A 24,404-nucleotide genomic window follows, 5' to 3' on the forward strand; every position below is an offset into this window, starting at 1 on the left:
CCGACCTGGTACAGAAGCAAATAGCTAGAGCCACTTCCTCATCCCCTCAAACCCAGAACCTCCCACAGAAGAACCCCAAAAGTGCCCCACTTGTGACAGGATACTTTCCGGGACTGGATCAGACTCTGAATGTGGCTCTCCAGCAGGGATACGACTTCCTCAAATCCTGCCCTGAAATGAGATCCATCCTTCCGCCGTCCACCTAACCTTCATAACCTCTTGGTTCATCCCTATGAAATCCCCAAACCACCTTCCCTACCCTCTGGCTCCTACCCTTGTAACCGCCCACAGTGTAAAACCTGTCCCATGCACCCTCCCACCACCATCTACTCCAGTCCTGTAACCCGGAAGGTGTACAAGATCAAAGGCATAGCCACGTGTGAAAGCACCCACGTGATTTACCAACTGACATGTCTACACTGTGAAGCCTTCTATGTGGGAATGTCCAGCAACAAACTGTCCATTCGCATGAACGGACACAGGCAGACCGTGTTTGTTGGTAATGAGGATCACCCTGTGGCTAAACATGCCTTGGTGCACGGCCAGCACATCTTGGCACAGTGTTACACCGTCCGGGTTATCTGGATACTTACCACTGACACCAACCTATCAGAACTCCGGAGATGGGAACTTGCCCTTCAATATATTCTCTCTTCTCGTTACCCACCAGGCCTCAATCTCCGCTAATTTCAAGTTGCCGCCGCTCATACCTCATCTGTCATTCAACGACATCTTTGCCTCAGTACTTCCGCCTCGACTGACGTCTCTGCCCAACCTCTTTGCATTTACATATGTCTGCCTGTGTGTGTATATGTGTGGATGGATATGTGTGTGTGTTCAAGTGTATACCTGTCCTTTTTTCCCCCTAAGGTAAGTCTTTCCGCTCCCGGGATTGGAATGACTCCTTACCCTCTCCCTTAAAACCCATATCTTTTCATCTTTCCCTCTCCTTCCCTCTTTCCTGACGAAGCAACCTTGGGTTGTGAAAGCTTGAAATTTGTGTGTGTGTGTGTGTGTTTTTTATTGTTTTTATTGCCTCTATCGTCTCTCTCAACGTACCAACACTTTCGTTTGGTAAGTTACAGCTTCTTTGTTTTTAGTTACAATTTACATAGTTGGATATAAACTTCTCATGACCAAAATTTTATGACAGTCATAATTTATTTATTGTTTCATCACTTCCCAGTGCTTCATTACAGAGCTTTTTAACAACCGCGCAGAACTGAACTTTGACTAATATTAATAACCACTGAACAACTGCTTTGCAACAACCTTGGCTGACTTATCTTGCTCTGACTCTGTCCCATATATAGAATTTTGGCAATGCATTCAATTTTTGGTACTATTACAATTAATATTTTATGTAGTTTACAAAGAAAAGAGATTAATAGAAATTATTTCATGTGTGTCATCAAGATGAGTGGTTAACATAATTGTATCTTCAGTTAACTGTTTTATGACTTTCATAGTTTTTGTAAGCTAAATATTGTAAAATAAATTTCCTTAACCATTGGTATTACAGTACATAAGTTTCCATAGTAATTATTTTAATTGCTTACAATAATGCTAAGTCTAATGCCTACTTTTTACCATTCTATACAAACGAAGGCAATCCAGTGTTTACTGAAGACTAGAAATGTTAATTTTGTTTACATAATAATATTGCTTTCTCATACTATAAGATATGATTACCACACATTATTCTGTATGTCAGCTATTGTTCCAAGTACAGTTATACAATGATAAGCGTAAGCCTAAAATCAAGACATAATCATAAATATATGTTTACGTAGCAAAATTACATTGTATTGGGAAGTTTATTAACATATCGTGTACTTCAATTGGTGAATCTTGGTCTGTTACATTACACTATTTACTCATACCATACGCACAAGACAGTTTAAACATTACTTTATTACCCTTTTCATTTTAGGCATACCAGTATGGTAATTTAATTTACATAGACATATGTTGCATAATCTATTTCATTTTTAACTTATCCCTGGAGGAAGAAAAAGTGTAAAACAGTTTTTTAATTCAGCAAATGTTTAGCATAATAGAATATACTACCCACTGCAAATGCTGAATTAAATTGTTGTTTAAAAAGTCAATAACAAGTGTGATGGTTTGGATCATTGCAGGTGAAGCAACATCTGAAGGAACTAGCAGTGTTCAGACTACAGAATCTCAATCTACAGATGAAGTGTCAGCTTCTCATTCTCGTGATTGGCAGGAAAATCCAAACCCAGTATGCATTTTGTTTACTGATAGCCTTGAGAACTATTTAACCCTTATGGTGCCAAATACGATCTAACTGGATTGCGTGGTACACGCGAAAAGTGCCAGGTACGATCTAATCGTACTGCCATTTTTGCACACTTTTCTTTCAAACTAAGGCACAGATCGTGGTTTATCGATGTCGTAAAGACAAACAAAGGTCGAAAGATAGTCATCAAGTACTTTGTTTTGATTGTTGATGCCAATAATTGATATTTTCAAGTTCCAAACACAAGGTTGTTTTTCGTTCATTTTGAAGGTAATAATGGTGCCCCCAAGCAAGAAGTCTCATTTGAGTGTTATGTATACTGTGGAAAGTAGTGAAAGTGAGAACGATTTTACAGGTTTTTCAGACAGTGGATCAATTTGCTGAAATAGGAAGTGTGGAGTTGAACAATCCTGCTCCTCACCGCTTCACGTTTTAGGAATTACCAGGCAAAGCAAACATAAACTTATCAGTGAACTCTCATGTGAGAAAGTGGTATCCTACCTTAGTGCCAGAAATGAGGGCTTTTGTGGCAGTAATACTAAATATGGGACTCATAAAGAAACCGACAATTTTTAGTTACTGGTCCACAGACGAAAATATGGGAACTCCATGGTTCTCCCAATTGTTTTGCTCCTAAAATTTTTCCACTTGACAGACAATACAAAACTGCACCCTCCTGGGCATCCAGTGTATGACCCCACTGCAAAGTTTGATATTATGCTGAACATTGCCAATAATGTGTTTCTTCACCATTATATACCTCATCAACAGCTGAGTGTTGATGAAAGTCTTGCTGGCTGTGAAACTCATTCTCAATTCATCCAGTATCTCCCTAATAAACATCATCACAGATGGGGTGTAATGTTCTGGATGCTATGTGATTCTGTGGTGAACTACTGTCTTGGATTTTATGTGTACCGTGGAGCAAGATGGAAGCTGACAGAGTGGAGGTAAAAGAGCACAGATTAGGCCATGTAGTTATTACTAAATTACTTGCTCTTGGTAATTACAGGAACAAGGGGTACCACATTTTCTGTGACATTTTATCACGTCAATTCCAGTAGTGGAAAAACTGTATTTCATGGGGGCCTTCCTCACTTGCACAATATGGAGGAATAGAAAATTTCTCCCACCTAATATTCTTTCCAAATTTGACATTGGGCACGTCAAATTCTTTAGAAAGGCCTTTGTGCTTCTCTGGGGCTTCAGGGAAAAGAAGTCGCAGAAAAATCCAGTTCTGTTAATCAGTTCCTCCTCTACTGCAACAGTGTCAGAGGGAAGTATTCGCAAATGACAACCTTTGAAGAAACTTGATGTCATATTTCAATATAATAAATATATGGGAGCGATTAATTCCTAAGATATGACGACATACTGTTATCTGGATGAGAGGAAGACTGTGAAATTATGGAAGAAAGTGGTTTGCAGCATAACTGGCAGACTGTTTCTGAATGCTTACAATCTTTATAAAGAAAATCTACCTTTGTCCGAGAAACCACACACATGAAACTTTCCTGGCAGATCATACTGAACCACTCACATGTCTGAAATTCAACAGCAAGATCATCTGCACATTGTCCCAGGAGTGGTTCAAGATACAAAACTTAGCAGCCCCCACAGTGTATGGTGTAGATATACTGCCAGGAAAGAAGGAGTGAGTTTGTGTAGTGTGCTCTACAGAAGATACAAGGCGACTATCAAGAACAATGTGAGTACTCTGTAAGAAGGGATCACATCCCAAATGTGTCAATAAATGATCCTAGAACTTAATTGGTACTATGTTATTTTCTGTTGGAACTAGCAACAAAATTATAGATGTTTTGCCCATTTTTTTCAGGGTGCATTGTTTTCTAAAATATGTGACAGAAACAGACAAACAAATATTATATCGTTCAGAATACTATGTAGAGTGATAATATGAACACAAATTTTAAGTTCAATTATATTACATGAGGCTAAATATGACTTAAAACCAAAGTTTTAATTTTTTCCGTACAAAAACTCTAATACAAATATTGTTTTCTTTAGAAGTAGGAGACCTAATAGTGTACTCTGCTCATATTCCTGTAGCTGAAGGTACTAGCTATAAAAGAAAAAAATTAAGGTCCTATGTTAAATGGTTCAGATTTTATGGTATGTTTAACAAACTTCTGCAATTCCCTACAAAATCGCCTGGCACTTTTCAGCTGATACCTTGAAAATCGCATGGCACCAAAAGGGTTAAAATGATTTAGTTGTGCAGTATTTCATAGCTTATTTGTCATAATTGTTTCCATCATTTAATTATTGAAGTGGTTTTAAATTGTCTTAGTGTTTTTAATCTTGTTCTTATTTCAGGAGCAAAATTCACCATTTACCATTGATGTAACTGATGGAAGAAGCTTACCAAATGTCCTGAGGAGAATAAGTAATCTTCTTGCCCTCAAAAGTACAGTTAGTATGATGCTTATACACACAGAGGAATCTCCCTTTTAGTTTTTTGCATTTAATATTACATTATGAAATAGGTGTTTGTGATTGTAAAAAGCATCAGTTATGTCTGTGATTATGTATCCAACATGGAACTCGAGGAATATTACATTAGTATTGCTTCAACCATTGTCTGATTGAACCTGTTATTATTTCTTTATTGTACCTTTTGGAGAACTTGCAGTTCACTATAGTAGATGACAATGGTCTTTCAAATTCACCAGTTTTTACTTCTTTATTAAGGGGATAAAAATGAAAAAGAATGTTATTCTTCGTGTTTGCAACAAACTGGAGTTCTGATGGCATGCTTCTGCATCAAAACTTTGTTTGATGTGTTTTATGTAGAAAATAAATGTGTTGTTAGGAGGCATTTACTGGTGTAACAAACTGGCATGGTACAGTCTTGTTAATGTTCCTGTCAGCTGCTCAATGTTTTAACTATATGGTGAGTGATTACTGTACTGGTCCATTATTTGATCTGTAAATAGTCAGTTCATTGAAGACTAAAAAGAATAGGGAGGATTGAATCTGTAACAACTATCCACATGCAATTATTTACTCTGTGCACAATGTGACATAGGTTACAGAAGTTCATGGTAAGCATAAGTGGTTCTACTGTACCCAAAGTTACCAAAAGTGACAGTAGCTAGCTGCATATAGTGTATGGTGTTTGGCTGCTCTGTGGAGACAATTGCACAGTTGCTGCTACTTCCCACTTCCCACTCCAGGAGGCCTCAATACCTCAATCTTTTGCTTGCGATACACAGTGAACCCATTCACCACTACTACTACTTCTCAACTAACTTCCAATAAGTCTCACTCACTCCCAGAAGAAGAAAGTATCATATCACTGTTCCTCACCTTTTACACCTGAGTTCGTCATGTTGGCCCATGAATCCATCATGTACTTGAGCACCCCCAGGTGGCTCACAATTCTTTCTTGAATTCATATGTGAGTCCCACAGGGCCCTGTGCTACTACAACCCTTTCTTCCTTTCCGAGCTGTACTTCTTCTCCGTACCACTCCCTCCCCATTCTCACTCCTCCCCCGCTGCCCCCTCCTTCCCCCCCTCTCACAGTTCTTACTATGTCGACCTGGCTATCCACCGTGTTTCCTGTATTCCTTGTGGCTTTGTTCCCCATGCCTTTTCTCTTTCACTGTTCCTTTTTGGCATTTTTGGTCCCCCTTTGGAGTTTGATCTCGACTTCTAAATTTTCTCTTTGTAGTGTGAACCATTTGGGAAAGAACTCCCCCTGCCCCCCTAGTGTCTACAGTGTGGATGGATTCCTCTACCCTCTTGCTTCCCCTATTCCTTCCCTACCACAGCTCCCCTCTTCCCTGCTAGGTCATCAGCACGTGTAGCCAGTCCGTGTGGTGGAGCTCTTATGTACCCATCTGGCTGAGCCCCTGACAACACAGCTACCACACTTCTGATAACTGAATGATTGCTTCCCCATGGATGCGTAGGAGTGGTGTGGCCATTGTGCCAGATGGCTGTTGCTGTGACTGGGTGATGCCCATGGGTAGAGCCCCTGATTGGAGTGGGTGATACCAGGGTGGATGCTTTGTGTATGTAACATATCAATCTCCAAAAATCTGATGGTTCTTATATGGCTGTCTCTTCAGTTGGTAATGGATCATTGAATGAATGCTGCTTCTTATGACCCTTTGGCCTTCTCTTCTCTGACTACACCCTGGGAGGAGGGCCAGGCTCTCCAGCCTGGGATGAAACACTTTCCTCGCTACCTGAGTCTGTATTAGGATGGATGGGGACACATTGTGTGCCATGAAACCATTATTTTTTGTGGATAATGTCAAAGACAAGTTTGGCGAAGTGGAGACCCTCAGGAAGATGCGGTCAGGTTCCCTGTTGATCAAAACTTTTTTGCTGTCCAAGTTGCAGCTCTTTGTGCTTGTGATCATCTTGATGAAGCCCTGGTGTCCCTTACACTTCACCAGTGTTTGAATATGGTCTAGGTACTAATTTTTCATAGGGATCTGATCCTTCAAACTGGTGAGGTACTCTGGGACAATCTGGAATGACGGGGCATTCATTTTGTTCAGCGTGTGCAGAAAGATCGTAAGGGCATTTGCACTAATACCGGCGCCTTTATTCCGGCTTTTGAGAGAGATACTTTCTCAGAGAAGGTCTACGTTATGCATTATTAGTGTGATGTGAAGCCATACATCCTGACACCCCTGTGGTGCTTTCAGTGCTTGTGTTTCAGCCACGTTTTCCGATGTACGGCAGACTCCTTTTGTGATGATGGGAGCCACTGTGTTCTGTCATCCACATGTGTTAATTGTCATGATCATCGCTCTTCATGCTCACCAGATTGCCTGGCTTATAAGAAAGAAAAGGAGAGACAAGACTATAAGTTCTTGGATTGTTTAACTTGCACTGATGCATGTCAGAAATTTTACTGATTTCACCCTGTGTCGATGACTTCTACTTTTGCTTCTGTTACATCCTTACTCCCTCCTCCCACTTCCTTACCCCAATCCCAAAGCCCTCTCCTCTCCCCCTCCCCTGCGATTCCCACGCCCTCCCCTCCATGTGCCACTCCCCCTCCATGGCTGAAGAAGCGCCCCCCTTCTCCAGCACCCGGGGGAGGTTGGCCTTCCTCCTGGGACACCTTCCTCTGTAGTGTCTGAGGCCGGAGGCTTGCTACCACAATCTCTGTTCCCCAAGGTCACCCGTCTCTTTCGGTTTCAGGTCTTGAAGAAGCCTGGCCTCCCTCTATACCCTGCCCCCCTCAACATATAAAAGAGAAGAAGAAGAAGAAGAAGAAGAAATGTAAGTCCCAGGACAATGTCCCCCTGGTGCTCTCAGAGGTGCCATCTCCCCCCTCGCAACCTGAGTCTAACCTCTTATTTATGGATGTCACCCTGTCCTCGTTGGTGACAGATGGTGAACCAGGTGGCCCTTCTGCCTACTATTTGGTTACCCACTCTGTGCTTATTCAATGGAACTGTAATGGACACTACCATCACCTCCCAGAGTTGTAATCCGTTATTGCCTTTTACTCGGCAGCTTGATTCATTCTCCAGGAATTTCATTTTGCTGATGCTTACTCACCAACCCTTAGTTGGTTCCATGCTTTCTATTGGGACCAGGTCGGCCCTTTGAGGGTTTTGGTGGTGTCTGTACATTGGTCCATATGGATATTGTTAGTATATAGGTCCACCGAGCGAGGTGGCGCAGTGGTTAGCACACTGGACTCGCATTCGGAAGGACGACGGTTCAATCCTGTCTCCAGCCATCCTGATTTAGGTTTTCCGTGATTTCCCTAAATCATTTCAGGCAAATGCCGGGATGGTTCCTTTGAAAGGGCACTGCCGATTTCCTTCCCAATCCTTCCCTAACCCGAGCTTGCGCTCCATCTCTAATGACCTCATTGTCGACGGGACGTTAAACACTAACCAGCACCACCACTACCATTGAAAGCAGTGGCTGTTCAGGTCCACATGGACTCTGCGGTCATGATTTGCAATCTCGAGCTCTCTCCTGACAGGCCACCTACATCTGCTGTCCTAACTGCCCGCCTTCAGCATCTCCCCCATCCCTTCCTCCATTTTGGGATTTTAATACCCATCACCCTTTGTGGGGCAGTGCTTTTCCATCTGGTTGGAGGCTCCTCATTAACCAATTTCTTGCTTTCCATGTCCTGTGCCTTCTTAATGGTGATTCTCCTACTCATTTTAGTGCTGCATATGGCACTTTCTCTGTCATTGATCATTTGATTGCTGCCGCTCCCCTACTTCCTTCCTTACACTGGTCACCACACAGTGATCTCTGTGATAGTGACCACTTCCCATTGATTCTCTCGTTCCCTTCCTGCCTCCCAGTGACCCTGTTGCCACACTAGGCTGCCGGCATTGCTGTCACACACATGACAGACCTTGTTCACCATTGGCCAGTTGTGTTGTGGAGCACAGCCATTACCACCGTTACCCATGATTGTCATTGTGCCTTGCAACATCTTAAGTGGCACCAGTCTGATTAGCTTTAAATGTCTTCATGCCAAAGTCCCTTACTTAATCAGAGAGAGCAAATGGGTGTGATGGTAACACTTTGTGTCATCTTTAGGTTCTGTCCCTTTGTCACAGGTGTGGGCTACACTCCGCACCCTCCAAGGTTGTCAGTGGCAGTCTTCCATTTTAGGCCTTGTCCTTCCAGAAGGCCTTTGTACAGATCCCCCAGTCCTTGCAGAACTCCATTTTGTGATGGCATCAGCATCAGTCTCCTATCGAGCTGTCTTCCTCCCCAACAGACAGCAGGCTGAAGCTTCACACTTACATGTCACCCCTTGTCAGGCAGAACTCTACAGTGAACCTTTTATTGAATGGGAGCTTCTTCTGGTCCTCTGATCTCCCCATGATTTAGCTCCTGGCCCTGATCCCATACATATCAATTGCTTCACCACCTCAGTCCTCCACAATGCCAAAATCTCCAGGTGTTTAACCATATTTGCCTCCAAGGGATTTTACCCTCTCAACAGACAGACAGTATTGTGGTTCCCGTCCTTAATTCTGGCAAGGATCCATTGTCCTTTGATAGCTGCCATCCAGTCAGCCTGACCTGTGTCACCTGCAAGTTACTTAAATGGATGGTGGTTTGTTGGCTCAGTTGGGTCCTTGAATCTCAGGAACTTTTTATCTCTTTGCCAGTGCAGCTTTCAGGAGCGATGGTCTCCGACTGATCATCTGCTTTGATTGGAAACCACAATTCAGCAAGACTTTTCCTCAACATCACCATCATGTCACAGTTTTCTTCAATCTTTGTAAGGCCTATGACCCAGTTTGGCACCATCACATCCTCGTTATGCTCCATGAGCAGGGTCTTAGGGAGCCCCTCCCAATTTTTATTTGTCAGTTCCAGTCCCGATCCTTCACAATCCAGGTTGGCACTGTTCTTGGCTCTCTGTGGACCCAGGAGAATGGCATTCCACAGGACTCCGTAATAGGTGTCCTTCGTTTTCTCATTGGTATTAATGGACTTGTGGCCTCTGCCAGACTGTTGGTCACCCCTGCTCTGTATGTGGGTGATTTCTGTATTTGGACTAGCTCCCACGTGGTGCCTATGTGGAATGACAGCTCCAGGATGCCGTCCGGCATGCTTCCACGTGGACATAATCACTCATTTTTCAATTCTCTCCCCTTAAGTCGAGGGTTGTGTATTTCTATTGCCGTACTACAGTCCATCCTGATCTGGAGCTCTTACTCAATGCTGAACGTCTGACTGTGGTCCCCCAGTTATATTTTTTAGGTCTTCTTTTTGACAACAAACTTACTTGGTCACCCCATATCTGATATCTGATGGTTGGCTGTTTTTGTAAAGTCAATGTTCTTCACTTCTTTGCCCACACACCTTGGGGCACAGATTGTTCGACCCTTCTCTGCCTTTACTTGGCATTAGTTCTGTTTCAGCTGGACTATGGTTGTCAGGTTTATGGATCAGCTGCCACTTCTGCACTGCTCCTTTTGGACCTGCTTCACCACCGTGTTGTCCGTTTAACCACTGGTGTCTTTAGCACCAGCCCTTTCAATAGTCTCCTGGTTGATGCTGGCATCCCACCACTTTTGATTTGTCTGTTCCAGCTCCTGGTTTGCTTTGCATTCATTATCCCTTCTTTCCCTGCTCACCCCTCCTATACTATTCTTTACACAGCTTCAGGCTGTTGTCCAACCACTACCCACTTCGGATGAGTTCATCTCACCATTGAGACTTCCATCTCTTTTCTTTGTCCTCTTCTCCACATTCCCTTCTAACTCCCCCCCCCCCCCCCCCCCCCCCCCCTCTGTTGGTTAGTTCCTTGGCCATGGATTTGGATGGATCTCTTCTGGGTTCAGAAAGCCTCCATCGCTCCAGTGGTTGCTCCGTTGTTTGTTCTGGATGCACTTAATGTGAGTTTCAGGATGCCATTTTTTTTGTACCCATGCCTCTAAATCTGCCGATTGTATGGGATATGCTTTCACGTCTTCTGTTGGTATGGAACAGTGTCTCTTGCCTGCCATGTGAGAGTACTGTGGAATTGATGCCCACTTATCAGACAGGTTATCACTCTGAGTTTATCCCACCACTCTATGGTTTCTGCCATCCATGACCTTCTTGTTGATCTAGATGATGATGCTTATTCTGGTGGTATACTGGCCATGAGTGGTAATGAACTTGCTAATCATTGTCTCCCATTCTCCATGACCACTGTCGGGGCAGATTTGTGGCTTTACATTAAATCCATTTTTGCTGAATTGTGGGCTGACTCTCGGGAGGCTATCCCCCATCTAATAAAATTCGCATCATCAAGGAGACTTCCCCCCCCCTCCCCCCCTCCCCTTGTGGCCTCCTTCCCACTGCCTCTCTAAGTGGGAATCTACCATCCTCTTCCATCTTTGTGTTATCCACACTAGACTGACCCACGGTTTTTACTCGGCAGTGAGCTACCCCTTGCCCCCCCGCCCCCTCCCCACTCCTTTTGTAGTTATGTGGATCCCCTCACAGTGATCCATATATTGCTGAATGGACCTTTGCACTAAATATGCCCTCCCACCTTCCTTGTCTCAGCACTGTTCGGTCCCCTCCCCCAAGTCAACCAACCAATGCTGTCTCAGGTGTTAGTGGATGACCCTTGCATGGTTACGTCTGTCCTCAGTTTTCTTCATGAAAGTCACTTGTATTTTCAGGTATAAGTACTTGAATTTTCCTCTGGAGTTTGAATCCCTCAGTTAGCGCAAGTGTTGGTATGGAGGCCTTGACCTTGCCTCCACACAAGCCAGGTTCTCCCATCCTTTTCCCTATATTTTATCTGGTCTGTTGTGCTGTTTTGTTTTCCCTTTTCTTGTGTCTTCTTCCCCTTGTGTTGTCCCCGTTGTACCATGGTAATGGTATGGTGTGGGTGTCAGGATGGGTTGGTGGCAGTGCTGATGTCACACAGCACGTAGCGTTTCTGGGGCACCCCTGCTCTCCCCGTTTCCACCCAACCTCCTCCTGTGGCTTCCTCCTCCTGCTCCACTGATGTCCCTTTTCCCTCTTTGTTTGCATGTTATCCCTTCCTCTCGACTGGACTGGACTGTGCTGTTTGTGTTGTTTTTCCCTTGATTTCTGCAATACTTGATCTTGGGGCCGATGACCTTTCTGATTGGTCTCCTCCTCCGTATTGAGCAATCAGCCATGTATTTGAGCAAAATCACTTCCATTTGGCCCCTGTTGATAATAGGGGACGCCAATGGTATCATTTGTGCATGCCATGGGTTCTATCTGCAAATAAAATATACAGCACAAGAAACAAAGTCATGATTCCTCCTAATTATATTTGTTATGTACTATTGATTATTGTGTCTACAAAATGTTTTCAGTGATCATATGCTTTGTTTTACATTGCTTTGTGACTTAACCAAAAGAATACTTCAACACTTTTATTTGTTTCAACATGGAAGTTCAAATGATTAATATCAATAACAACAAAAGTGATTGCATTACTGACTTGAGAGAGAGACCATAGGTCATTGAGTCACTCTGGACTGATATTCTGAAACTACTTGTTATTTGTCCTGTTCATATATTACTTTTGTTTGTTTATAATCTTTAGGAAGCAAATGAATCCATTCATTTGATAATCCTCTATTTCTCAGCCTTCGTTAGTCACTGTCCTCAGCCCCCTCCCTGTTCCCATTCCAGCACTACGCAGCCGTCATTTCACCACCACACCCAGTCTTCTAATTTCTTTTATTTATCTCCTTTCCACTACTTACCCTTTCCTCCCTCCACACCTTCTCTCCTGCCCTCCGTCTAAACTGCAACACATGACTGTCCACCACTCCCACCATACTATCCCTCCCCCTCCCCACCCCAACCTCCTCCTTACTCCCACCCAGTCGCCACTCCCATCATGCACTGGGGCTGCTGTTTGCAGTGTGGTCTCAGCTCTCCTAGGCTGCAGATGTGTGTGCAAGTTGCATTTGTGTGTGTGTGTGGGGGGGGGGGGGGGGGGGGGCGCGTGCGTGCGTGCGTGTGTGCGCGCGCATGCGTGCGTGTGTGCGCGCGCGCGCTGTGTATGTGTGTCTGCTGCTGACAAAGGCCTTAATGGCCGAAAGCATAATTGTGTGAATCTGTTTATTGTGCCTATCGCGACTCAGCATCTCCGCTATATGGTGAGTAGCAACTTTCCTTCTCTGGTATTGTTACAATCCTCTATTTCTGTAACTTTCAAGCTTAGTAAGAAGAGGAGTATTGTTGACAATCTCAAATGTTTTGTTTTAGGTCAGAAAATATTCCTACTGCCTTTCTTCTTCTTCTTCTTCTTCTCCTTGGGAATAGTTGACATTCAGTTCTTGTTTATTGAGTTACCTAGCCTTTTACCCATTAATTTTTCCAGTACATAAGGATATTCTCATGGTACATCTCTCTCAACAATTTTTAAAATTGCTAACAACTTTGAGGTTAGTAACACTTACATAAAGATGCTTCACTGTAAAGAGTTCTTACAGAGCTGAGTACTGTGAAATCCTGCTCATTATCACATTAACCGCTGTTCAGTGTGTATCCTTTAGTTATTAACAGCCTTTAGTGTTTCCTTCATGTTATCTTGACCGTTACTTCTTTTGCTGTTCACATTGGTTATAGTGAAAAGTCTGCACCATCATCTGAGCACACTGTAAGTCTTAATATTCAGTCCATATGTATGGCAAAATTGGTGGTGAATTTCTGCTGGAGTTTGCTTATGGCAGTGCAGAAACCTGATAACTGCACAAATCTTGCTGTTTATGGGAGATAGTATTAATACTATTATCTTCTTCTGGCTCTCTGAAATAATGACTGCCATAGCAACACTGAAATGGCTCCACGTTATTGCCTCATACCCCCCCTCTACTACCCCTCATACACATCTGTTCTGACTACTCATCCCATCTTGGGAAGCAACTGGAACTTACGTTCCACAAGACCCTTGTGTTAAATTTTTAGCTGTCCCACTTAAGTACTAAAGCAACATTATATATATATATATATATATATATATATATATATATATATATATATATATAGAGGGAAACATTCCACGTGGGAAAAATATATCTAAAAACAAATATGACGTGACTTACCGAACGAAAGCGCTGGCAGGTCGATAGACACACAAACAAACACAAACACACACACAAAATTCAAGCTTTCGCAACAAACTGTTGCCTCATCAGGAAAGAGGGAAGGAGAGGGAAAGACGAAAGGATGTGGGTTTTAGGGGAGAGGGTAAGGAGTCATTCCAATCCCGGGAGCGGAAAGACTTACCTTAGGGGGAAAAAAAGGACGGGTATACACTCGCGCACATACACACACACACACACACACACACACACACACACACACACACACACACACACATATACAGACACAAGCAGACATATTTGAAGACAAAGAGTTTCGGCCCTACTCTTATATATATATATATACAATTTTTTCATTGGTTTTCGTGATTTTCCCATTTTCCATTGTTATGATGCCCACTATTTGTTTTACTTTATTTGTGGAACTTTTTGGTATCTATCAATACTATGCATTAGTTTTGCCAGTCAAATGAGCTATTGTAAGTTTTTTGGGTTTAACAGTATTATGAAATGGGTTGATTACTCGTCACAGTAGAGATGATTGTTGAGTTGCAGACAAGAAAAGGAAAAAACACACATGCGTTCACATCTCTCACACACATAACAGCTATTTCTGGCCGCTCCAGTCATTTCATCGTGCCTGTATCCAGTTGAGCGTGTCATCTTTATAGTGAGTAGCAATCTATCCTTTTCATAAAACTGTTGCTATTCCAACCTCAACTTTCCCTTGTTTTAGTGGTTATGCACATTTGTCATTTTCTTCCAGATCTGTTGTGATACTTTCTCTTTATAGCAGGAAGTTCTGGAGTAGTTTGCTTCATATCCTGACAAAAATCTCTCTCTGACTGCTGGCATATTGATATTTTAGAGTTCTTCTTTAACAGTAATGGCTAGTATTTGAATCTTACTGTTGAACACTTTATTGTATTATTTTTCAAACCATTTAAATTCTTCTTTATAATCTCACATTTTGTTGAACTTATGTTGTTTATGTAACATTCTCTTTTTTTCTAAAGTATTTCAGACATTTTTATGGAATGTGATACACTGAGTCTGTTATTAAATTTAATTTCAGAATTCTTTATGTTGCGATCTCAAAATCATCTACACTTCTGCATGGTGATGTTTCCTATCTTTGTGAATTCTAACCCTCCTTAGTGACTACAGCTACACCCTCATAGTGCCTATCAGTTCTACTGTACTAGGGTGCCAAATGAGGATAAGAAGAGAAATTTATTTCGTGAATTGTCAGTGGTATTTAAAATGTAAATTTTAACCTTTGGAATTAAATCTATAGATAATGTGGAAATTAATAACTGTAGATATTCCCTTACAGGATGTTCTGATGTCTAACTCTTAATCATTATGTATACATTGATGAGCCAAAACATTATGACCAACTGCTTAGTGGCATGGTAGTCCACCTTTGAAATGCAATACAGCAGCAATTCCATGTGTGATAGATTTGGAAAGTCCTTGGTAGATTTGGCATGAATTGTCTGTGCCCAGGTTGTGCAATTCCTGCAAATTACAGGCTGGTGGTTTGTAGTCATGGAGCTGTTGCCTGATAGCATCCCATGTGTGTTGCATTGGATTCAGATCAGGTAAATTTGGTAGCTAAGACATCAACATGAGTTCCCTATCATGTTCTTCAAACCACTGTAGAGTGATTGTGGCCTTGTGACATGGGCGATTACCCAACTGAAACCTGCTATAACCGTCATGGAAGACATAGGCATGAAGGGATGTGTTAGGTTCTCAGTAATGTCCAAGTAGTTCACTGCCATCTTTGTGCCTTTGATTACTATTACAGGTTCCATGGAAGCACAGCTACATGTCCCTGATAGCTTAATATTGCCCCCAATGGCCCGTGTCCATGATATGATGTGCTTTTTGAGCAGCTGTTCACCTGGATGATGCTGTACCCAGACATGATGACCAACCTTTTGTAACAAGAAATGTGTTTCATCAGACTAGGCAACACTTTTTCATTCATCCATGGTTCAGTTTCAATGATCCTGTAGACACTGCAGTAATTGATGAAGTCATTGGGTTGTCTACTGCGAAGCTCCATATTCAACAATGCTGAATGGTGTGCTAAGAAACACTTATGACTACTCCAGCACTGTACTTTGTCCTCAAAGCTGCTACAGAGCAGGCAAGCTTTTGACATCCACATTCTGTGCTGAGCCATGGACGTCCAACACCTAGTTGCCTAATTGTGGTTTTGCCATTCTTAAACCACTTCCATTAATTCTCATGACAGTGGATGTGAACAGGTTACCAGCTTTGCTCTTTCCAAATGTTTGTTCTCGGGCACTGCTGACTATGACAGTCTGCCCCTTTGTCAAAGTAGTTTACGTCAGTGGATTTCCCCATCTACTGCTCGAATTGCTGCTAAAATTATTCCCGCCACTGCACCACTTTTCACTTACCATACCACGTCACATGCCTGCTCTACTATCAGATGGCATTCAGTCCTATGGTAGGCAGTGCTCATTATCTCTCTCTCTCTCTCTCTCTCTGACACAAAACACACACACACACACACACACACACACACACACACACACACACACAACATAGCAAATTTGGTAGTTCATGTATCTGTTAAAGTATCTGCTTGCCTTTTATTATAGAGGTGTTTGTGAATGTCTATTTTTTCAACTAATCACAACTGTGGAATCGTATAATTAAAACACACTGCTACAATTCTTGTTACTTCATCAGTTTTTCTCATATTTATAATACTCCAGACAAACCATACATGTAATAATATTACTGTCTGTTCTGTGGCCTTGGCCAAATATGTATTTTTTATTATGAGCTTATCACATTCTGCTGTAGATCTAGTTTTGTGAGAAGCAACAGAAAATTGAATTCAGGTCAACATTCTCCCAACTCACATGCAGTGCCCCTCTGGGTAGGTGAATTCGTTGCTGGGCCAGCTAATCTTGTGATCATTAGCGGTCATGTGATTGTTGTCCAGTTTGTATATGTTGGTGTATGCCTACAAAGAATGTTTTATTTGAGTTTTAAATGCCAACATGCCATTTCCCCTTCCACAGCGATACCATATGTTGGATCATCTCATCTACTTCACACTGCACAACTGGAAAACATGTCAGGTCAGAAGGCAAACTGATGCTGAACTGTCCTCTGCACCCATCTAAACTATCCACAAGCAGTCCATAAGATTTAGGTTTTTTTTCTGGGTGCTTCACCTGAGTATTGCTGGGTGAAATTCATTGCTCTTCTCCTGACTGCACCAGTGCTGTATCTGAATTGTGATAGAATGTCTCATCCTTATTTGCCACCATACACAAGGAGACCCCTTTTCATCATGCTTCTCCCCCTTCCCCCCCCCCCCCCCCCAATCCCACCCACCCCTACCCCACTCTCCACAACACACACACACACACACACACACACACACACACACACACTCTCTCTCTCTCTCTGATGTGATGCACATTGTAGCTGTTGGTTGGAGAATAAAATATTTAGTTCTTCTGTGGTAGCTTCAGTAAACTAATTTGTCACTAGAAAAGTGTATTGACTTATCGTGAGAAAATGTTGAAAAATTAAGAAACATTGTTAGAGAGGGCATTCCAGAGTAATATTCTTCCATTATGAAATTTTTTTGTCCAATTACATGTAAACATCTACTAACTTAGTCTTCAGAAGGATTGAAATTTACTTGCTAGTAAGGGTAACTGCAGCTGTAACATCAGAATACTGACCTAAACCTTTTGGAAACATTTGTAAAAGTGATAATGTGTAAGAGATATCACAGTTGTTATTATTTATAACTGTTCCTACCCTTATAATCACCATTGTTTACTTATGATTAATTGGGTCACACACGAGTTCTGTAGTTTAACTTGTGAAAGCATATCTTTTTCCAGGGATTGCAGTCATATAAGGATACTGACCTCAAACAATACTGGATGCCTGATTCAGTCAGTAAGGAATGTTATGACTGTGGTGAAAAATTCACCACTTTTCGTAGAAAACATCATTGCCGTGTTTGTGGACAGATATTTTGTTCTCGGTGTTGCAATCAAGAAATTCCTGGAAAGATAATGGGATGTACCGGTATGCTGATAAGTTCATTATATTTCTAAGAGTGTATAGCTTTATGTCCAATGTAGTGGAACATTTTATGCATTGTTGAGCAACAGTCATACAATATTTTTTGAAGGAACACACCGCCATTTGACTGTTTGTTGTTTATTTAAGTACAACCCAGGTTTCAGCCTTTTATGCCATTTTAAGTATTTGATGTACTGTTGCTTGTTGGTGGGTTTGATGTGGACGGACGTGTGAAGCTGGCCATTGGACAGATGGAGGTCAACGTCAAGGAAAGTGGCGTGGGATTTGGAGTAGGACCAGGTGAATCCGATGGAACCAAAGGAGTTGAGGTTGGAGAGGAAATTCTGGAGTTCTTCTTCACTGTGAGTCCAGATCATGAAGATGTCATCAATAAATCTGTACCAAACTTTGGGTTTGCAGGCCTGGGTAACCAAGAAGGCTTCCTCTAGGCGACCCATGAATAGGTTGGCGTAAGAGGGGGCCATTCTGGTACCCATGGCTGTTCCCTTTAATTGTTGGTATGTCTGGCCTTCAAAAGTGAAGAAGTTGTGGGTCAGGATGAATCTGGCTAAGGTAATGAGGAAAGAAGTTTTAGGTAGGGTGGCAGGTGATCGGCGTGAAAGGAAGTGCTCCATCGCAGCGAGGCCCTGGACGTGCGGAATATTTGTGTATAAGGAAGTGGCATCAATGGTTACAAGGATGGTTTCCGGGGGTAACAGATTGGGTAAGGATTCCAGGCGTTCGAGAAAGTGGTTAGTGTCTTTGATGAAGGATGGGAGACTGCATGTAATGGGTTGAAGGTGTTGATCTACGTAGGCAGAGATACGCTCTGTGGGGGCTAGGTAACCAGCTACAATGGGGCGGCCGGGATGGTTGGGTTTATTAATTTTGGGAAGAAGGTAGAAGGTAGGGGTGGGGGTTGTCGATGGGGTCAGGAGGTTGATGGAGTCAGGTGAAAGGTTTTGTAGGGGGCCTAAGGTTCTGAGGATTCCTTGAAGCTCTGCCTGGACATTAGGAATGGGATTACCTTGGTAAACTTTGTATGTGGTGTTGTCTGAAAGCTGACGTAGTCCCTCAGCCACATACTCCCGACGATCAAGTACCACGGTCGTGGAACCCTTGTCCGCCGGAAGAATGACGATGGATCGGTCAGCCTTCAGATCACGGATAGCTTGGTCTTCAGCAGTGGTGATGTTGGGAGTAGGATTAAGGTTTTTTAAGAAGGATTGAGAGGTAAGGCTGGAAGTCAGAAATTCATGGAAGGTTTGGAGAGGGTGATTTTGAGGAAGAGGAGGTGGGTCCCGCTGTGACGGAGGACGGAACTGTTCCAGGCAGGGTTCAATTTGGATAGTGTCTTGGGGAGTTGGATCATTAGGAGTAGGATTAGGATCATTTTTCCTCGTGGCAAAGTGATACTTCCAGCAGAGAGTACGAGTGTAGGACAGTAAATCTTTGACGAGGGCTGTTTGGTTGAATCTGGGAGTGGGGCTGAAGGTGAGGCCTTTGGATAGGACAGAGGTTTCGGATTGGGAGAGAGGTTTGGAGGAAAGGTTAACTACTGAATTAGGGTGTTGTGGTTCCAGATTGCGTTGATTGGAATTTTGAGGTTTTGGAGGGAGTGGAGCTGGAAGTGGGAGATTGAGTAGATGGGAGAGACTGGGTTTGTGTGCAATGAGAGGAGGTTGAGGTTTGCTGGAAAGGTTGTGGAGGGTGAGTGAGTTGCCTTTCCGGAGGTGGGAAACCAGGAGATTGGATAGTTTTTTGAGGTGGAGGGTGGCATGCTGTTCTAATTTGCGGTTGGCCTGTAGGAGGATGCTCTGAACAGCCGGTGTGGATGTGGGAGAGGAAACATTGAGGACTTTTACTAAGGATAGTAGTTGACGGGTGTGTTCGTTGGCTGAGTTGATGTGTAGGTGAAGGATTAGGTGGGTGAGGGCAATGGATTGTTCAGTTTGGAACTGGTATAGGGACTGATGGAAAGAAGGATTGCAGCCAGAGATGGGAACTTTAAGTGTGAGGCCTTTGGGGGTAATGCCAAATGTCAGACAACCCTGAGTAAATGAAATATGGGAGCATAATCTGGCTAGGGCGAGGGCATGTTTGCGGAGGGAATGTAAATAAAACTTAATGGGGTCGTTGTGGGGGTGTTGTGAGGGTGACATGGTATTAGAAGGTGGAAAGTGTAACAGAGGCTGAAATGAAAATAAAAATAAAAGTATATGGGGAGAGATAAAGGTGAACTAGAAAGCAACTGGGGATCTGGTATGAAAAAAGGCGAAAAAGTGTTGGTTAAGTTGATACTGTGGTGAACTTGGGTTGGTAGACAATGATGTCCATAAAGGTTAGGTGGTTGTGTTGCCGCTAAAACACGTTAAAGGACGGAGAAATTTGGGAAAATTTCGAACAAACGTGTAAATGTATTAAAAGGAGTGGTGAAAGATTACGAAAATGGGGCTAACAATTGTCTGACGAAGAAATAATGACGTTAAAACCTGTGGGGAGCGGCTAAAAATGATCAGTGATGTGCGAAAAACGGAAGTGGAAATAAAGTGAAAGTTATTAGAACTAGCCGAAATGGTTGTTTAATACGTGAAAGCAGCTGTTATTGAACTAGAAACGGTGGATTTTATAGCAGCGGTAGTGTTGAAAGCGGAAAATAAATTTTTTTGGTTATGGTTTGGAAGTGGGTTACGTATTATTGAGTATATATAGGCGGGATAAAATTGTATAGTAGATTACGGTAAAAAGGGGAAGGTGAATACAAAGTGACACTACTGGTAAAAACAGAAAGAGAAAATAAGACGACAGGAAAGATTTCGAAATGCAACAGCGACAATAACAAACGTAATTGTTGGGTTCAAATTAATGATATGATTATAATAAAGGGAAACATTCCACGTAGGAAAAATATATCTAAAAACAAAGATGATGTGACTTACCAAATGAAATTGCTGGCAGGTCGACAGACAAACAAACAAACACAAAATTCAAGCTTTCGCAACAAACTGTTGCCTCATCAGGAAAGAGGGAAGGAGAGGGAAAGACGAAAGGATGTGGGTTTTAAGGGAGAGGGTAAGGAGTCATTCCAATCCCGGGAGCGGAAAGACTTACCTTAGGGGGAAAAAGGACGGGTATACACTCGCGCACACACACACATATCCATCCACACATATACAGACACAAGCAGACATATTTAAAGACAAAGAGTTTGGGAAGAGATGTCAGTCGAGGCGGAAGTGCAGAGGCAAAGATGTTGTTGAATGACAGGTATGAGTGGCGGCAACTTGAAATTAGTGGAGATTGAGGCCTGGTGGGAAACGGGAAGAGAGGATATATTGAAGAGCAAGTTCCCATCTCCGGAGTTCGGATAGGTTGGTGTTGGTGGGAAGTATCCAGATAACCCGGACGGTGTAGCACTGTGCCAAGGTGTGCTGGCCGTGCACCAAGGCATGTTTAGCCACAGGGTGATCCTCATTACCAACAAACACTGTCTGCCTGTGTCCATTCATGCGAATGGACAGTTTGTTGCTGGTCATTCCCACATAGAATGCATCACAGTGTAGGCAGGTCAGTTGGTAAATCACGTGGGTGCTTTCACATGTGGCTCTGCCTTTGATCGTGTACACCTTCCGGGTTACAGGACTGGAGTAGGTGGTGGTGGGAGGGTGCATAGGACAGGTCTTACACCGGGGGCGGTTACAAGGATAGGAGCCAGAGGGTAGGGAAGGTGGTTTGGGGATTTCATAGGGATGAACTAACAGGTTATGAAGGTTAGGTGGACGGCGGAAAGACACTCTTGGTGGAGTGGGGAGGATTTCATGAAGGATGGATCTCATTTCAGGGCAGGATTTTCGCATCCCGTAACTACCCTCCCGACCTGGTACAGAAGCAAATAACCAGAGACACTTCCTCATCCCCCAAACCCAGAACCTCCCACAGAAGAACCACAAACGTGCCCCACTTGTGACAGGATACTTTCCGGGACTGGACCAGACTCTGAATGTGGCTCTCCAGCAAGGATACGACTTCCTCAAATCCTGCCCTGAAATGAGATCCATCCTTCATGAAATCCTCCCCACTCCATCAAGAGTGTCTTTCCGCCGTCCACCTAATCTTCGTAACCTGTTAGTTCATCCCTATGAAATCCCCAAACCACCTTCCCTACCCTCTGGCTCCTATCCTTGTAACCGCCCCCGGTGTAAAACCTGTCCCATGCACCCTCCCACCACCACCTACTCCAGTCCTGTAACCGGGAAGGTGTACATGATCAAAGGCAGAGCCACATGTGAAAGCACCCACGTGATTTACCAACTGACCTGCCTACACTGTGATGCATTCTATGTGGGAATGACCAGCAACAAACTGTCCATTCGCATGAATGGACACAGGCAGACAGTGTTTGTTGGTAATGAGGATCACCCTGTGGCTAAACATGCCTTGGTGCATGGCCAGCTCATCTTGGCACAGTGTTACACCGTTCGGGTTATCTGGATACTTCCCACCAACACCAACCTATCCGAACTCCGGAGATGGGAACTTGCTCTTCAATATATCCTCTCTTCCCGTTTCCCACCAGGCCTCAATCTCCGCTAATTTCAAGTTGCCGCCACTCATACCTGTCATTCAACGTCTTTGCCTCTGCACTTCGCCTCGACTGACATCTCTGCCTAAACTCGTTGTCTTTAAATATGTCTGCTTGTGTCTGTATATGTGTGGATGGATATATGTGTGTGTGTGTGTGCGCGCGAGTGTATACCCGTCCTTTTTTCCCCCTAAGGTAAGTCTTTCCGCTCCCGGGATTGGAATGACTCCATAACCTCTCCCTTAAAACCCACATCCTTTCGTCTTTCCCTCTCCTTCCCTCTTTCCTGATGAGGCAACAGTTTGTTGCGAAAGCTTGAATTTTGTGTGTATGTTTGTGTTTGTTTGTGTGTCTGTCGACCTGCCAGCACTTTCATTTGGTTAGTCACATCATCTTTGTTTTTAGATATGATTTTATTCTTTAACGTATATAGCTGGACAACATGTTAAGTGTCCTGCAATATATGTTAAAGAAATAAAATCAAATACTTGAAAAGGGCATAAAAGACCAAAACCTGGGTTGTACTTAAATAAACAATAAAACAGTCAGTGTGTTCCTTAAGGGGGTGGGGGGGAAATCCGTTGTGTATGTGTCATTTGAATGAGACTTTGTGATCCATAATAAGGAAAGACAAAAATTTTAACTTTTGTATTGTGTATTTACTGGTCATTTTCTTATTTGCTTAGCTTGACTTTATGAAATTTTTTCTTTCATTGTCATTTACAAAATGATTTTTGGGTTGTTTCACATTTACCAAGTGTCCTGCAGTAGTGCTAGCATATAAAATGGCATCTGTTGCGTTACTTTTGAAGTACCTAGAAGCAAAGTGGGCAATCTCCATTTTTTAATTATTTTTATGTTACTTTGTCAGATATGGATTCTCCTTGATGGTTTTTAGTAGCATCCATCGGTTTAAAGATGCAAAAGCAGCTGTAAATGGTTTTATTTACCTGCTGAAAACTGGTGTTAGAAGCAAATTCTATAATCTCCGTGATCATCTGTTACAGTCTGAGAAGCGAAGCCTGCAATATCCACATTCAGCAGTCAGAGACTGCATTTTCTCCATGTGATTGCCAGCCATTGTTTTTCATTTGTTAAACTGTAGCAAGACATTACGTTGTCATGCATTGTGTTAATAGTGCTTCTTTTGAGACATTTACAGCAGTAGCTATTATTAGGTTGTAAGATATACTGTAAAATGAATAGCACAGATAAAAGTCTGAAGCAGAAAGGATCCTGAAGCCTCTGAATGCCTCACATTTTCAGCTTTCTCCCTGTTTAAGATACATGCTCAAGACGTCTACCAACAGCCAGGACAATATACACTACGTGATCAAAAGTAACTGGACATCCCCAAAAAACATATGTTTCTCATATTAGGTGTATTGTGCTGCCACCTACTGCCAGGTACTCCATATTAGTGACCTCAGTAGTCATTAGACATCGTGAGAGAGCAGAATGGAGCATTCTGCAGAACTGACGGACTTCGAACATGGTCAGGTGATTGGGTGTCACTAGTGTCACACGTCTGTACTCGAGATTTCCCCACTCCTAAACACCCCTAGGTCTACTATTTCCGATGTGATAGTGAAGTGGAAACATGAAGGGACACGTACAGCACAATAGCGTACAACCAACCTCATCTGTTGGCTGACAGGGACCACCAACAGTTGAAGAAGATCATAATTTGTAATAGGCAGACATCTATCCAGACCGTCACACAGGAATTCCAAACTGCATCAGGATCCACTGCAAGTACTATGACAGTTAGGTGGGAGGTGAGAAAACTTGGATTTCATGGTTGAGCAGCTGCTCATAAGCCACACATCATGCCGGTAAATGTGAAGCGACACCTTGCTTGTTCCTTTGGTGTAAGGAACGTAAACATTGGA

General features: G+C 42.9%; 1 protein-coding gene across 2 annotated transcripts in view; it reads left to right on the plus strand.

The window, feature by feature from the left end:
• The window catches only part of LOC126251546 (1-phosphatidylinositol 3-phosphate 5-kinase), a 437,758-nt gene that overhangs the window by 32,823 nt on the left and 380,531 nt on the right, over positions 1 to 24,404 (plus strand). The window contains exons 2-4 of one of the 2 annotated variants that reach the window (XM_049952056.1): positions 2,142 to 2,248; positions 4,604 to 4,699; positions 17,744 to 17,933. In XM_049952056.1, the coding sequence (XP_049808013.1) occupies positions 2,142 to 2,248; positions 4,604 to 4,699; positions 17,744 to 17,933 (393 nt within the window). The remainder of the gene's footprint in view (positions 1 to 2,141; positions 2,249 to 4,603; positions 4,700 to 17,743; positions 17,934 to 24,404) is intronic. The other variant, XM_049952057.1, reaches the window with a different exon arrangement.

The sequence above is a fragment of the Schistocerca nitens genome, chromosome 4 (genome assembly GCF_023898315.1).
Source record: "Schistocerca nitens isolate TAMUIC-IGC-003100 chromosome 4, iqSchNite1.1, whole genome shotgun sequence".
Classification (NCBI taxonomy): Eukaryota; Metazoa; Arthropoda; class Insecta; order Orthoptera; family Acrididae; genus Schistocerca; species Schistocerca nitens.